We start from the raw sequence: 17,127 nt of genomic DNA, 5'->3' as shown, positions 1-17,127 counted from the left end.
GATTGGTTCTTGTTATTATATGAATTCTAAGAGTTGTCAAATAGGGCTGTCAGGTGTGTACCAACCTGACTTCTGCACTACACAACTGATCTCCCAGCTGAAATTAAGAGGACAAGAAATTCCACAGATGAACCCTGACAAGGCACACCTGTGAAGTGAAAACCATTTCAGGTGACTACATCATGAAGCTCACAAGGGTTTGCAGAGCTGTCAGCAAAGCAAAGAGTGGTGACTTTCACAAATATATAATATATATTTTAAATATAATTTAAAACATATTTAGAGTTATTAATCTGATTTCTTTCCGACGTAGTTTCACAGCTCTTGCTTCATATATTTGATGTCTATAGTTAGTATATACAATTTACAAAGTAGTAAAAAATAAAGAAAAAACATTCAATGACAAGGTGTGTCCAGATTTTTGACTGGTATTGTATGTATATATAGAATTAAATAGTCATGATACTTTACAGGTGGAAGCTTGTGAAATACTTTCATTGTTTGCTTGTCTACTTTTTTTTTTTACCCAGCTTGCTTGTAGACCCACATAGCAAGCAGGTCTGGCCCAGATCTGGTATCAAGCTGGCACTGCTGGCTGACTTCTGGCATGATAAGACATATGTCACCCAGATATGGGTCAGGCCTGCCATAGATGGCACTGTCGATGTGATGGCATGCCATATCTGCCTCGATTGTGGTTTGGTTTATGTGGCCTGGGCTCATAGAAAACAGGTCTTCCCTAGATCCAGCATCAAGCTGGCACTTCTGACTGACCGGTGTCGTGTCGTGGCAGAGTGTATGTCAACCAGATGTGGGCCAGGTCTGGCAATGATTGCAGTATTTATGTTCCTATTTTCCTATTTTAGTTAGAAGACCCAAATGCCATGTTGCAATACTATACTGCTATGGTAGCCAACGTTTCAAATGCAGATTTGACAGGTTTGTGAGTGTATACTTTATCCAAAACCTAGTGACAGTTTACTTGTCTTTGCATGTAGGTGGCTGTAGCTCAGGAGGTAGAGCAGGTCACCTACTGATCGGAAGGTTAGTGGTTGGATCCCTGGTTCCTCCAGTCTGCATGTCAAGAGTGTGAATGTGTATGAATGTAGTTAGGAAGCACTCATTTTAGAGAAAGTGTGTAAATGTGGCATGTTGTATAAAACACACTGAGTAATCTGGGAGCATATAAAAGCATCAGGCCATTCACTGTCTGAACAGAGTTTCGTCATGTTACTTTCGCACTATTATGTTCCGGCACATGTTGTTATTATATGGCTTGATTACATGGCTTGCAGCTCATGGCTGCACACAACTTACACATGGCCCACATACCGCAAAGAATGACGGCCGTTTGGTGGCCCAGATCAGGTTTGCCAGAGGTAATCCACACATGGGCCAGCACAGGACCACCGGTGTGTCTGCAACTGGCCTTGCGCTGGCCCATGTACTGTCAACATATATATAAAAGGTAGCATAGAAAGGTTTAAAATATTATGTCACATTTGAACTCTGACCTCTCGTTCAAGCTCAATGCATTGATCTCAAGGTCAAAGTGATAATACAGTAATGCCATAAAGAGCATTTAAAAATGTTTCTTACTGTCATTGTTTGCATTGACAGCATATATGCATTTATGGAATAATATATGGGGATTCTTAATATAACATTACTTTGGACCTTTGACCTTTTCTTCAAGGTCAAATAAGGTTAAACCTCAATAAAATGTCTTTTATCTTTTTCTTGAATGCTTAAAATTCTACTGTATCTGTTTGTATTGGAGCATTCAGATTGTGATACTGATATATGGGGATTCTTACTGTCACATTTCAGCTGGTATCCAAATATCATGTGACATTTGACCTCTGACCTCACTTTTGCATTTCACATCTGCCTTTTTTTCAAGTTGGGCCCAACATGTTAACTATCTTTACACAAAGTATTGTCAAGAGAATGAGCTGCCTAGATAGAAAAAAACTGAAGGCCTCCCGTTCTCCAGCCACCTCCTCCAGCTTATGCCAGGGAACACCAAGGCATTCCCAGGCCAGCCGAGTGGAGGAGTAGTGACTCTACTCTAAGGGAGCGTCCACCCATACAATACTATTCTCCTACAAGTAAATACTGCTCAGAGTGAGCTAACCTGGTTGAGGTTTGTACTCTCATGACGCCTCTTTATTATAACGCATTTATGATAATTTTATTGCACTTACATGGAAGGACTCTTGGGAAAAAGAAAACACGTAAATCACTTGGAAACATTTCCATTTTATTTCTAAGATTTCAAACATGTCTTACATTTTTATGCTGAGTGATTCATGGTATTCAGTTTAATGTCTATTTACATTTCTGAAGGCTGCAATCAAAAAGTAGATTATAACACAATTAATATGTTCTAGTTAACTAAAAAGTTAGTTCTGGCTTACTTTCTCTCTCAGTTCAAAGCTTTGCCACTCACAGCCTAATCCAAAATATTCAACAAGTTGGCCCTGTTTGACAGCTTCATCATTCTCCGTGTCATGCCGAACCCATCCCACCCTCTGCCCTCTTTTGTTCCTCGTACAGGAATGTGGGTGTGTTGTCATGTTGTAACTTTTCTCACAGAAACACCTTTCAGCAGAGAAACAGAAATTATGTCAGGAATTGTAGAGAAAGTTACTGGAATACAAACACAGTTATCCAGTTGAATGAGTTTAAAAGCAGGCTATAGAAGAGCCCAGCGGTAAAAGGCAGAAAACAGGGCAAAACTGAAAGTCAGCTGGTCTGACCTGTTGTGGTTTTCTCATACTGGTCAAGCTGTGTGTTGTGAATAATCGGGCATGGCCTTTCATCTTGAAGCTCTGGTACACTGCCTGGTAGCTCTTCCAGCGTCTGCGCTGCCACAGGGACTTTAGCAACCCTCGAGGACACCACATGGTCCTCGGGGCAAGCAGACCTGAAAGTCGTCTCCCAGGCAACTGAGAGAAACATATTACATATGAACTATAAATACAGACAGTGAAATGAAAAGATGAGGTATGATCCTTCCCTCCACTGCCATTACTTTGGATAGACTTTTGATGGTTGTAGACAGAGAAAAGGTGAAAGAACAAAAAGGAGGTGCAGCATGAGGACACGCAGCTTTAAGGTACTGATAGCATCTTCATGGGATATAAAGACCTTTAAATCCATGAGAATTCAATTGCACATAAAAAATAATTGTGAAAAACACACCTGGTGTCATTTCTATTCAGATGTAGTGGCTATCAGTTATTAATGCAACTGTCATGTAAGTCTGTGTACTTGTCAGTGAGTATGTGTGCGTGCATGTGCTTCAATCTGGTTCCACAGGTTCTCATATCTAGATTTTCAACCAGGTTCTTTTAGGAACAATGTGTTCTGTTTTTTTTTCCAATGCACTGGCTGCTTCAATGCTTTACAAAGGAGGCAGCCAAGCAGCTGAAATATTTAACCCATGTCCAACTTCATCTGTCTGCCCCCAATACCCTCTGTCAGCTCTATTCTTATGTGATATTAGATACAACAACAACAAAAAAAAAAAACAACAACCAAGGATGCTGTTTTCACCATGCATACAAATAAAAGCCATTAGTAATGGGACTTTGTTTTTAAACTCACATTGCTTGCTTGCAGGAGCTACAGATCGATGTCTTCCTACTTTCTTTCCCAGGAAGGTCAGTGAATAGGATCCACCCTCAGCTCCGGGAGAGTTCACGTACATTGTGTATATAAATATGTGGTGCAGGTCACTGCTACACTGAAAAAAAAGGCCATGTTGGATTTACTTAATTCAATAGTGGACATTGGTTGCACACAACTGTTTTGCTTTGGCAGAAACTTAAACAACTGAGTTAAATCAACACAACTTATTCATATTCAATAAACCTGTGCATTTTGTGTTGATAAAGCATAATTGAAACATGTTTAGATGAAGTAAGTTGAGCTCTTGGAATATTTTAATCCTTCACAATTTTGTCATTTTATTTCAACACTATTCAATAACTTTTACCCCAATACTACTTGGTCACTTAAATACTACATGTTGTCTTCATATTACATAATGTTCAACAAAGTCTAGAGTCTGGTTAACATAAAAATTTGTTGGATTTACAACAACTACCATCCTCCTATCTTTTGCTGGGTTGCAGGGGCATAACCCTGAAGTGATAGGGTAAGAGGCAGGGTACACCCTGGACAGCTCACCAGTCTATCACATAGACGAACAACCATTTGCACTCACATTCACAGGTAATTTAGAATCACCAATTAACCTAACCTAACTCTAATGACTGCATGACTTTTAACTCTGGGAGGAAACCAGAACACCCAGACAGAAACCACTAGCGAGATTGTGGATTTGAACCTAAGACCTTCTTGCTGTGAAGGAACTGCACTAACCACCACGCCACCGATCCAGGCCTAACAACAGTAGGAAAGCTATGATTTCACGGCAGAATTTATGCAGAATTTTCTGTACGTTTTTGTCCTTGACAATAAATAGCAGTAGCATACACGTGGTGTGTGTGTAGTTGTCTGCCTCTTATGACTCCAGTGATTTTCCTGCAGTTTGAAATCTCGTGCGATCTTGTGAATTTTATGAGTCCAGCAACTAACCACTCTTACTAGATTGTAACATGTCATCTCAACAAGAACAAATGAAGTTGTTGAATTTCATACATATCCTACATGATTTAATTACGTTCAAGACAGAAACATTCAATTCAATTCAATTATATTTATATAGCGCCAAATCACAACAAAAGTCGCCTCAAGGCGCTTCATAGGTACAGAGAAAAACCCAACAATCATATGACCCCCTATGAGCAAGCACTTTGGTGACAGTGGGAAGGAAAAACTCCCTTTTAACAGGAAGAAACCTCCGGCAGAACCAGGCTCAGGGAGGGGCGGCCATCTGCTGCGACCGGTTGGGGTGAGAGAAGGAAAAAAGGATGAAAGATATGCTGTGGAAGAGAGACAGAGGTTAATAACAGATATGATTCAATACAGAGAGGTCTATTAACACATAGTGAGTGAGAAAGGTGACTGGAAAGGAAAAACTCAATGCATCATGGGAATCCCCCGGCAGCCTACGTCTATTGCAGCATAACTAAGGGAGGATTCAGGGTCATCTGGTCCAGCCCTAACTATATGCTTTAGCAAAAAGGAAAGTTTTAAGCCTAATCTTGAAAGTAGAGATAGTGTCTGTCTCCCGAATCCAAACTGGAAGCTGGTTCCACAGAAGAGGGGCCTGAAAACTGAAAGCTCTCCCCCCCCATTCTACTTTTAAATACTCTAGGAACAACAAGTAAGCCTGCCGTGTGAGAGCGAAGTGCTCTAATAGGGTGATATGGTACTACAAGGTCATTAAGATAAGATGGGGCCTGATTATTTAAGACCTTGTATGTGAGGAGCAGGATTTTGAATTCAATTCTGGATTTAACAGGAAGCCAATGAAGGGAAGCCAAAACAGGAGAAATATGCTCTCTCTTTCTAGTCCCTGTCAGTACTCTTGCTGCAGCATTTTGGATTAACTGAAGGCTTTTCAGTGAGTTTTTTGGACATCCTGATAATAATGAATTGCAGTAGTCCAGCCTGGAAGTAATAAATGCATGAACTAGTTTTTCAGCGTCACTCTGAGACAGGATATTTCTAACTTTAGAGATGTTGCGCAAATGGAAGAAAGCAGTCCTACATATTTGTTTAATATGTGCGTTGAAGGACATATCCTGGTCAAAAATGACTCCAAGGTTCCTCACAGCGTTACTGGAGGCCAAGGTAATGCCATCCAGAGTAAGAATCTGGTTAGATACCATATTTCTAAGATTTTCAGGGCCGAGTACAATAACCTCAGTTTTATCTGAATTAAGAAGCACAAAGTTAGCGGCCATCCAGGTCTTTATGTCTTTAAGACATTCCTGCAGTTTAACTAATTGGTGTGTGTGATCTGGCTTCATGGACAGATAGAGCTGGGTGTCATCTGCATAGTAGTGAAAATGTATGCTATGTCTTCTAATGATGCTGCCTAAGGGAAGCATGTATAATGTAAACAGAATTGGTCCTAGCACTGAACCCTCTGGAACTCCATAATTAACCTCAGTGTGTGAAGAGGACTCTCCATTTACATGTACAAATTGGAGTCTATTAGATAGATATGATACAAACCACTGCAGTGCAGTACCTGTAATACCTACAGCATGTTCTAATCGCTCTAATAGGATATTATGGTCAACAGTATCGAACGCTGCACTAAGGTCTAACAGGACAAGCACAGAGATGAGTCCACTGTCAGAGGCCATAAGAAGATCATTTGTAACCTTCACTAAAGCTGTTTCTGTGCTGTGATGAGCTCTGAAACCTGACTGAAACTCTTCAAATAAGCCATTCCTCTGCAGATGATCAGTTAGCTGTGTGACAACTACTCTTTCAAGGATTTTTGATATGAAAGGAAGGTTGGAGATTGGCCTATAATTAGCTAAGACTGCTGGGTCTAGAGATGGCTTTTTGAGTAAAGGTTTAACTACAGCCAGCTTGAAGGCCTGTGGTACATAGCCGATTATTAGAGATAGGTTGATCATATTTAGGATCGAAGAATTAATTAATGGCAGGACTTCTTTGAGCAGTTTTGTAGGAATGGGGTCTAAAAGACACGTTGATGAAGTGGAGGAAGTAATTATTGAAGTTAACTCAGAAAGATCAATTGGAGAAAAAGAGTCTAACTTAACATCAATGGTACTACACTTAGAAATATGGTATCTAACCAGATTCTTACTCTGGATGGCATTACCTTGGCCTCCAGTAACACTGTGAGGAACCTTGGAGTCATTTTTGACCAGGATATGTCCTTTAACGCACATATTAAACAAATATGTAAGACTGCGTTCTTCCATTTGCGCAACATCTCTAAAATTAGAAATATCCTGTCTCAGAGTGACGCTGAAAAACTAGTTCATGCATTTATTACTTCCAGGCTGGACTACTGCAATTCATTATTATCAGGATGTCCAAAAAACTCACTGAAAAGCCTTCAGTTAATCCAAAATGCTGCAGCAAGAGTACTGACAGGGACTAGAAAGAGAGAGCATATTTCTCCTGTTTTGGCTTCCCTTCATTGGCTTCCTGTTAAATCCAGAATTGAATTCAAAATCCTGCTCCTCACATACAAGGTCTTAAATAATCAGGTCCCATCTTATCTTAATGACCTTGTAGTACCACACTATCTCTACTTTTAAGATTAGGCTTAAAACTTTCCTTTTTGATAAAGCATATAGTTAGGGCTGGACCAGGTGACCCTGTATCCTCCCTTAGTTATGCTGCAATAGATGTAGGCTGCCGGGGGATTCCCATGATGCATTGAGTTTTTCCTTTCCAGTCACCTTTCTCGCTCTCTATGTATTAACAGACCTCTCTGTGTTGAATCATATCTGTTATTAACCTCTGTCTCTCTTCCACAGCATGTCTTTTATCCTGTCTTCCTTCTCTCACCCCAACCGGTCGCAGCAGATGGCCGCCCCTCCCTGAGCCTGGTTCTGCCGGAGGTTTCTTCCTGTTAAAAGGGAGTTTTTCCTTCCCACTGTCGCCAAAGTGCTTGCTCATAGGGGGTCATATGATTGTTGGGCTTTTCTCTGTATCTATGAAGCGCCTTGAGGCGACATTTGTTGTGATTTGGCGCTATATAAATAAAATTGAATTGAATTGAATTGAATTACTAAGAGTAGCTGTAGATGATATTACATCTGTGGGATAATTATTGCCATTTTTTTCTCTAATGATAAGAATTTTATTTGTGAAGAAGTTCATGAAGTCATTACTAGTTAACGTTAAAGGGATGGTTGGCTCAAAACATGAAATTTTTGTGTTCAAATTACAAGGTAGCCTTTTTTAATTTAACAACCACCCAATTTATATTTTTCGTTATACCGAAAAAGGTAGAGGAGGCTGCTTGACTTGACTGAGATGGATGCCTTCCTCACACCACGATCCAAAGCGCACGAGACTGAAATCCCATGCGGTGTCGCGAGATTTAACATTGATATATTATTGACTTACTTCACTTGAACATGATATGAACAATTTAATCTACCCTCTCTGCATATCATGTAGTTTCTACACTATATAGTTACACTTAACTTTAAAGCATGAGGCAATTGTGTTAAATACACGCAAGATGCTTACATAAATCCAAGAGATGGGCAATCCCCTTTTTTTCAGTGTATTCTTTAGGTTGATCTCTGTTAAGTTGACACATGAGAGTGGACCTGTCTGAAACACACAAAAAGGAAAAATCATGTTGAATTTTGAAAGCTAAAAAAAAAATGAACTTATAGACTGAAAATCCTCAAATATTTTAATCTATATCTTGAACTTTCAATCGCGCCCTCAAACTATGTGCAGATGTCTAAATGCTCACTCAGCAGCTTCACTCAAGGAGTGTAATCCTTCAGTCAGCCACTCCAAGCTACTATAAGCTGCAAGCTTCAGAACAGGAAAAACTGAAAATCCCAAACTTTCATTGTGGACCTATTTTTATTTTCAGATTCTCTCATTTCACTGTGCCGTATCAGGACAAATCTTCAGCTTCCTTTACTAAACTTGTGCAAATTTACTATAACAGCATCAACTAAACTGTAAAAAATATGCAAATGAATGTATATTTAAATACAAAAATGTAAAAAAGAGAGAAAAAAAAGCAGAACTACCTGGTTGTCAGAACAGCTCAGATCCCTTTGATGTGATTCAGGCCAGGGTGCTGCTGTGCTGATCAGGAGAACGAGATGATCCTGATCTCTTATGGGAACCAAACTCTAAACAGTCTTTAAATATTAAACCTGCAGAGATGGAGTTTCACCGGGTACCAGCTTAAACTCTGCACAGCCAGAGGGTAAAAAGATGCCATAAACAGTCCTCAGGTTTCCCGTGTGTGAGATAGAGATTGTAACTGGATGCTTCCTCATACTAACAGACACATATATAGTTTACACACACACACACTTCACTTGGGCTCTGTTTTTCTCTTTCTTTTCTTGGAAACCTACACTTACCTAAATAAATTTAATAAAACTGAAACACACTACCTACATGCAGAAAATAAGAAGAGAATGAAGACAAAATCAGAAATTCTTGCTAATAGAATTTATTTTGTAATAAAATCATATCAGTTGCAGCTGCTACTGTTGTCCTTTTGTCCTTGGCTGAGGGTCTCTGTTAGTTTCCTTTTTTTTTCTTTCTTAGACTGAGAAACTCATTTGGAACATTTGGCCCACAGCTTGAGCATCTGTTTAACACACCTTCCTTAGAGGTAAATCCACCCGTGATACCACTTTAATGAAAATGCAGCTTTGCCTGCTGTTTCCCTTTATTTCTCCACATTTGCAACCCTAACCCTGGATATCAAACTGACCCTTTTTCTCCAGTCTGGAAACTCCAACCAAGTAATCACACAAGTCTTTCATCGCCGGAAAATATCAGGACATATCGTATATGTGACAGAGGTTTTATTGCATGTCGCCACTAGCCTCTGGGAATTCAATTGTTCCGTCTGATTACAAAGTCTGACGGGGTTAAAATATTGTAATCACTGACAGCATTAACACTCTGTTGAGACATGCGGACTTCAAGGAGTATGACAACCTGGCCCTGCTGTCATGACAACACAACACACCTCAGAGACACGCATTATCTCATCACTCCAAGGCTTAGACTTTAGAGAAATTTTGAGGTCTTGGTTAGTTTGGTTATTCATACAGACAATGTAAATCTGGACTCCCACATAAATACATGACAGTAGTGCTGTCATACTGTTTAACATCACCGTGGATAACCTTGTTGGAAAGACAAGAGAAAACAGCAGGAACGTCAAAGACAGATATTTGATCTACCAACCAGTAAGATCAGTACCTGTAGTACCAGTACCAGTAACCTGTTTGGCGCCCTCGACGAACACTCCCTTTGGCGAAACACACACACACACACACACACACACACACACACACACACATACACACACACGCAAACATATATATGAAGAGAGAGAGAATATGCATAGTATGCAAACACTTAACAAACAGCCATCATAATTCACCATACAATGAGAATAGGACAAATCAACAACTGACAATGACTAATTAATATTGTGCTGAACACAGTCCAAAAGATTCAGTAAGCTACATTAGTGTCTGCTGTTTGCTATCATAGCCAAGTGGCTAGCAAACATAAACAGAAGTTTTCACTATCCCTACTAATAAGTGTTATCTTGGTGTATCTCTGTTGTGGTCAGTGCTATCCTCTATGCTGTTGCATGCTGGGGCAGCAGGTCGAGTGTCACAGATGGCAACAGACTAAATAAACTGATCCACAAGCCCAGTAATGTTGTAGGGATGGAGCTGGACTCCATTAGGGTGGTGTCTGAGAGGCAGATGTTGTCCAAGATAAGGACAATCTTGGATAATACCTCCCACCCACTCCATGCCATGCTGGCTACCAACAGGAGCACGTTCAGTGAGAGACTGAGATTACCAAAAAGCACCACTGAACGACACAGGAAATCATTCCTGCCTATGGCCATCTCCCTGTACAACCTCTCCATCTAATACAATGTCAACACTGCACTAGTTACACCCTTTATCCATACACTCTTTTCTACTCTGTAATATTCTTGTCAATTTTCTTGATATTTATTTATAATCACCTTTGTTAATCCTTGATATTTATAATTGAGTGATCTGTATATATTAGTACTATTTCTTAAATGTGTAAAATCTGTAACATAATGTATTGTTTGGAGTTTAGTCTGTTACTGTTACTATTTTTACAATTTCTTCTTGGAGCAACTGTAACCCACATAATTTCCTTGGGGATTAATAAAGTATTCTGATTATGATTATGATTGTTTCAGGATACATGACCTGCCATTATCCAACGACACATCTGCTTATCTGTATCTTTTGCTCGTTTCTCCTCCTCTTCTTTTCTCTTTTTTCTAAACTGAGCACCTGATGGCTTTGAACTTTTCTTGTCCATCTTCCATTGGTTTTAATTTTGCACTCCAGTATGAACAAACATCCCCCAACCAGAGGATCACCACAACATAACCTAATAGACCTACACCTTAGTTCACGGATTTACTTTGTCTAGGGTGTATTTCTGGGTTCAAGATTCAAATTATAATTATAATGGGCTTGGATTTACAACATTATGAATGAAATGTGCTCTATTTTTTATTTTGCGGGTTGGTGCTCCAGCCAGCCAGAGAGTCCCCCGCCGCCCAGCCCTCTCCTCCCTGTGCCGCAAGCAGCAACCCAACCCTGAACACACCACTCCCAGATGTCCTACATGTCCACGAGATCACAATTTTTATTAACATTTTTTTATACCTGGCACGTGATCGGCAGATGTTTTCAAGTAACCAACGGGACTGTTTTAAATCTGCAGGAGGGTCTGTTGCCAGCTCTTACACTGAATCCGGATGTTGCGTTAAGATTGCAGCTGCCGAGGACACACAGCAGAGATTCAGCCCAATGGTAGCCGCGGAGGGCGGCGTGGGCTGGACCCGTCACTAGGAGTGGTTTGTGCTCGAGTATAAATACACGCTTTCTGCCACTACAACGCCCCTGGAAACTCGGTGAGACAAACTTCTTCTCTTTAAGGCAACACGGTAAGTCTTTTGACTCCCAGGAAATCTTTGGCGTTGTAGATTCTGAACTCAGCTGAGTTTGGAGCGAGATTTGATGGCTTTTGGTCTCCTCTCCCCGATGAGATCTAAAGTTGCAGCAAGGCATATTGATTGGTGCAACTTACGAGGCGGAGGGGAGTGTGAGGTTAAAGTTTGTCTTGAAGTGCTCGGCTGTCCCAACTACGTAGAGAAAGCAAATTCTATCATAAAATCAATCGAACAGATGATATAAGTAGATATGTTCTATCCCACATTATCATGTATGTCCATATCAGAGATGAGAGTGGGTGTGGCCAGGGTGTTTGCTACAGATGCTTGTCATTATAGAAAACTGCTTATTGTAAATACAGAGTAGATATCTGGACTTTCACTTGACCTCTCCAACAGCAGATAAAAGAAAACACTTTTTTTTTTTTCTTTTTAGTTTAATGCTTTAGAACTTCACTTAGAAGATTGCCAAAAGAGTCACTACTTTGAGCAACATTTACAAAAAACTTTAGTTTTAGATGCTCAACTGTTTCTCACAAGGAGAAACAAAACTTTAAATGCTACGATAAATGTTCATATTTGGATCAAACACTGCTGACTTTCTCTTTCTCCTCCTCTCTTAGAGACAGACTCCACTCCCCACCATGTCTTTCATCCAGGGCTTCTTGGAGCAGAGCGTTTACTTGGGCATGCCCGATGATTCAGTACGTAACACTGTGGTTCCAGTTGCTAAGGCCAAACACCCTGTTTTTCCTTTTTTTCGTCTCTTCCTGTGGTATGCTAGGGTGGAAAAAGTGATCTGGCAGTAGAGCGGAGTAGAAAAACGCTGCGTAGGAGGTGTCGATATAAAAAGATTGAATGAGTTTAGATGTTGAAGAGAGGAAGGAAATTAATTAAAATGGTGGTAGATTAATTATAGAAACATCATTAAAGTAAAAAGAGGCCTGTAAAGATTATATGCACAGAGAATGATAACAAGAGAGAGTTTTGGGAATGTATGAGTCACTGAAGCCGGAATTTGAGCTCCTCCCTTTATAAACTCTGCAAACAGAACAAAATGGTACTTCTCCTTTCCCCGATTTCTTAAAGTAAGCTTAGAAAAAGTTGCACAAGTTGTAGGATAACAGTTTGGACTCTTTTATTGTTCACTTCAGTCCAAACAGGGCATCTGCCAACATTTTAAAAGCTTTGTGTTGGCATCTGAAATAATAAGGGAGGAACCGTAGGGGCTCCTTTTTTCTGCCTTAATTTCAAGGATATAGTTACTGGGTTTCAACACTTTTGTCATTAAAACATTTGAAAAATTCACCTCTGTATCCCACCTTGTACATTTCCCCTAAACTGCAGACAAGTATTTACCAAACACAATAATCTGGCATGTTTCAGGCTTTAAAGAATGAAGGAACGGTGAAGCCAGCGCTCAATTTCAACCCTAGTGGAGATGCAGCAGTCTTGGACAAGGCCATCAAGACAAAAGGTGAAGCTGAAATGCATGAGGGACGCTGTGGAGCGTGTGCGAGCATGCTTTGGTGTTGCAATGTGTATCGAAGTGTTAAGTACAGACTTTCTTGTCTTCCTCGTCAAGAATCTTAACACCCTCTGCTGGCCATCATGTGTGATTACCTTCTGTATCTCTGTGGGATCACACACACCAAACATTGAATGCTGAACAGTCATACTGCTGCAGAATGACAGGAATGCTTGTTTTACTCGCTTGTGCAGGTGTGGATGAGCACACTATTATTGACATTCTGGTCAAAAGGAGCAACGAGCAGAGGCAGCAGATTAAAGAGGCTTACCAGAAGGCCAACGGCAAGGTAATGACAATTAGACAAACACGATCAGAGCAAGACGTTCCAAAACTGACAGGAAACATTACTTCCTCTGGATCATACATTTAATCATCTGTTGATACCTCATAGCCTCTGGACACAGCCCTGAAAAATGCTCTGAAGGGAGATCTGGAGGAAGTCGTGTTGGCTCTGTTGAAAACTCCTGCCCAGTATGATGCCCAGCAGCTAAAACTGGCAATGAAGGTACACAAACACACATTACTAAGATGAGCACATTGACAGCTATTAGAAAGTACTTGACTACATTTGTGTAAATGCTTTCTCTGGTTTCACCATGATCTCTTATTGTTGGCACATGATGATATCCACCCACTTAAACATATTAATCCTTTGTTTTTCTAAAGGGAGGTGGCTAAAAGGTGTGTTTAACTGGTTTTGTGAAGCATTAAGAGACTTTGTCTCAATCCTTCTATCTGTGTAACTCTGCCTCAGGGTATGGGAACAGACGAGGACACCCTGATTGAGATTTTAGCTTCCCGAACCAACAGGCAGATCCTAGACCTAAAGAAAGTCTACAAGGAAGGTTTGTGCCAAAGTTCAAGCAACAATCTTCAGTTTCCAGAAGCTAAAATTTGAACAACGACACAAGTGTCAGTGGGAAAACTAATTCCACTTTTGCGATTACTTTGCCAAGAATACAAGAAAGAGCTGGAAGACGACATCAAGTCTGACACTAGTGGAGACTTCAGAACGGCCCTCATTGCACTCTGCAAGGTACTTGAGTGTGTTTTATTTACTGCTCTGTTACAGGATCTTTACCAGAATCATTTATTCTGTCATAGCACCAGGATGCTCTAAGTTCTGAAACAACATAAGACTCCCCACTGAAGCTGGAACACTGAGCTGTTTATAAAAAGCAAACTTACTCCCTAGACACACACATACAGTCACGTGTACTCACATTTGGATATCTTACAAACTCTGTTCACATTTTAAAGTTAAATTTTAATTAAATTTTGAGAAATGTTAAGCTTTCTTGGTGAATTCAGTGGCATTAACTAGAACATTGTTTGTGCTTACTGTGCTTTTTCAACTTGCCAACTCTTAAAAATATCCATGATTTATTAAATTAGCTAGTTTGATTGCTGTGCTGATGGAATCAATCTGTTTCTTCATATCACAGGCTGCCAGGACTGAAGGAGTTAGCGAGCAGCTGGTTGACAGTGATGCCAGGGCTCTGTATGAGGCGGGAGAGGCCAGGAAGGGCACAAACTGCGCTGTCTTTATCGACATCCTAACCAGCAGGAGTGCCCTTCATCTCCGTCATGGTTGGTTTGATTCTTGCACCGCTAAGTATATATATATTTTTTTTAAGTCTTATCTTTAACGTCTCCGGAATAACACCTAATCTTTCTTCTGCTTCAGTGTTTGATAGGTACAAAAAGTACAGCAAAGTGGATGTGGCCAAAGCCCTCGACCTCGAACTGAAGGGAGATATTGAGAATTGCCTCACAGCAGTTGGTAAAGTCATAAACCTCTGTTTACGAAACCTCTAAACTCTATTACTTTAGCATTAAATCAGCATATTCTGGATGGACTGGATTAAAACTTAAAAAATATATATATTCACAGTGAAGTGTGCTGGAAGCAGAACTGCCTTCTTTGCAGAGAAACTCTACTTGGCCATGAAGGTACAGTATATGTAGGCTGCTACAGGAACAACTAAATATTACAGGGAAAATAATTCACAAGGGGATAAATGTAGAAGTACTCTTTAATTTGGATGATGCCAATTGCCATTTGAAAAAACTGATTGGCTGTCAATGTGGCTCAGGTTTTAGAGCCAGTTGTCTGCTATTTAGTAGGTTGGATGTTCAGTGCCCAGTTTCTGCATCTATATATTGACGTGTCCTTGGGCAAGCTGTTGAACCCCAAATACCTCCTTCTCACAGAAGATAATTAGACACTGGTGAACAATGCTGGGCTGCTTTGGATCAGAATTTGCTAACTTTGGCTAATTCACACAAATGATCTAATCTGCTAATTCGCATAAATAATAAACTGCTCAGTCAGTGTCAGAAATAGGCTCCCATGAACTGGAGAAGTGTCCCAGCATGAGAAACCTGAGCCATGGACAAAGGAGTCTTAATGCATTTAATACATTTATCACTGGGTGAATGTCTGAACATAGTAGCATCATAATGCTGAAAAAGGGTATTCCTTTGCCCACTGGAGCACCTTTTGACATGTTTGATCTCAGTTTTTACAAAACAAGATAACTAGGTGGATGTTTTTAAGTTACAAACTGACTTGCATTTAGTCAGTTGCATAGATATAAAGAGTAAATCCCCTATAATTTGTCCAGTTCCTGAAGTTCTGTAGCAAAACAGCTCTTCACTAAATAGAAATAATAGTCAAATCTAAAACCTTTTTACTTTTAAAAATTCCCATTAATCTCATATTTCTGTTATCTTTTCCACATATAATATAATCAATGGTATGTTATAATATAAATGTTTCATGACTTGCTCGTTTCTGCCCTTCAGGGTAAAGGTACCCGCAAGCCTATCTTGACCCGCATCATGGTGAGCCGCTCTGAAATTGATATGAAGCGGATCAAGGAAGACTACAAGAAGAATTATGGCAAAACACTCCACCAGGACATTCTGGTGAGCAAACATCTAAAAGTTAAACCCATTCCCGATGTTCAGTTTTGAATGGATTGTGCATATGACGGTACAAAAATGTCAAAGAAAATATGTAAAGATTTATGGATTTATTATAAGATTTAAGATTTATTATTTATTATGATTTATTTTTTCCCAATTTAGGATGACACCGCAGATGATTACGAGAAGATTCTGCTCGCTCTCTGTGGGGGTGAAAACTAACAGCCTATCGCTGGGATCAAAGCTCATACAGCAGAATATCCATGCCAGTGTACAACTGTGGAAAATCGCCTGTTATCTCTTAAATACATAATGTGCCTTTTGTGCTTGTGGAGACCTGACAAGACTGTCTTTCTTTGCAAGATGTCATGATAGTTAGATGATATTTGCAATGAGCGAATACTAACCTGGAGTTGGCAGAGCAGTGCAGGTAGGCCGTTTCCTTTCTGAGAAATTCTTTTTATTTCAGCGCAGATCTCATAGCATTATGCCAGAAGATCTGTTCTAGACAGACTTTGCTTGCACTTGCTAGGTTCTATAACTAAAGTCCAAAGAGTAGCTGATGTGATCACAGTGCAGCTCATGTATCCAGATCACCACATGCCAATAGCTTAATGTTACCATTACTCTTGAAGGAGATTTGATATTCTGCAAATAAAAGCTTTTTCTACTGAAGTGGTCTTGATTCTTTGTACAATACATATCAGACATGAGAACAAATAAGTGGTCAAGGTTTACATACATACATACATACATACATACATACATACATACATTATGGGTGTGAAAGTCTTTGAATTGTTATTTTTCCAGGGTGGAAGGAGTGGTGCTGAAGGTTCTACAATGTCTTTAACTGGACAAAGCCAAGGCCTATTGACTTGATAGTGATTGTGATTGACAACTGGTAGTTTACTTTTGCCAGCATAAACCAGATTTGTTAGAGCTATTTCTAAAGGGGGGGAAAAACCTGCTAATTTATCATTAGTTATGAAAATTATACGGAAGTACAAGTTAT

The 17,127-nt window shown here is 39.9% G+C and overlaps 1 protein-coding gene across 1 annotated transcript; it reads left to right on the top strand.

Annotated features, from left to right (window-relative positions):
* The first annotated feature begins 11,530 nt into the window (after positions 1–11,530).
* On the top strand, positions 11,531–16,787 carry anxa1a (annexin A1a). The gene is made up of 12 exons (XM_006805886.3): positions 11,531–11,644; positions 12,276–12,354; positions 13,037–13,127; positions 13,373–13,467; positions 13,573–13,686; positions 13,936–14,026; positions 14,138–14,217; positions 14,627–14,771; positions 14,869–14,964; positions 15,076–15,134; positions 15,990–16,112; positions 16,275–16,787. Exons 2-12 carry the CDS (start codon positions 12,295–12,297, stop codon positions 16,332–16,334), a joined length of 1,014 nt encoding a protein of 337 aa, XP_006805949.2. The 5' UTR covers positions 11,531–11,644; positions 12,276–12,294; the 3' UTR covers positions 16,335–16,787.
* Positions 16,788–17,127: the final 340 nt, after the last annotated feature.

This window comes from Neolamprologus brichardi, chromosome 12 (genome assembly GCF_056152115.1).
Source record: "Neolamprologus brichardi isolate AB-2024 chromosome 12, ASM5615211v1, whole genome shotgun sequence".
Lineage (NCBI taxonomy): Eukaryota > Metazoa > Chordata > Actinopteri > Cichliformes > Cichlidae > Neolamprologus > Neolamprologus brichardi.
Note: the sequence above shows the minus strand (reverse complement) of the source record. Positions and strands in the feature narration are given on the sequence as shown.

Coding starts and splice junctions, on each gene's coding strand:
- anxa1a (XM_006805886.3), top strand. CDS start 12,295: ATGTCTTTCATCCAGGGCTTCTTGGAGCAGAGCGTTTACTTGGGCATG. Junction 13,687..13,935: donor AGCTAAAACTGGCAATGAAG/GTACACAAACAC, acceptor ACTCTGCCTCAG/GGTATGGGAACAGACGAGGA. Junction 16,113..16,274: donor CACTCCACCAGGACATTCTG/GTGAGCAAACAT, acceptor TTCCCAATTTAG/GATGACACCGCAGATGATTA.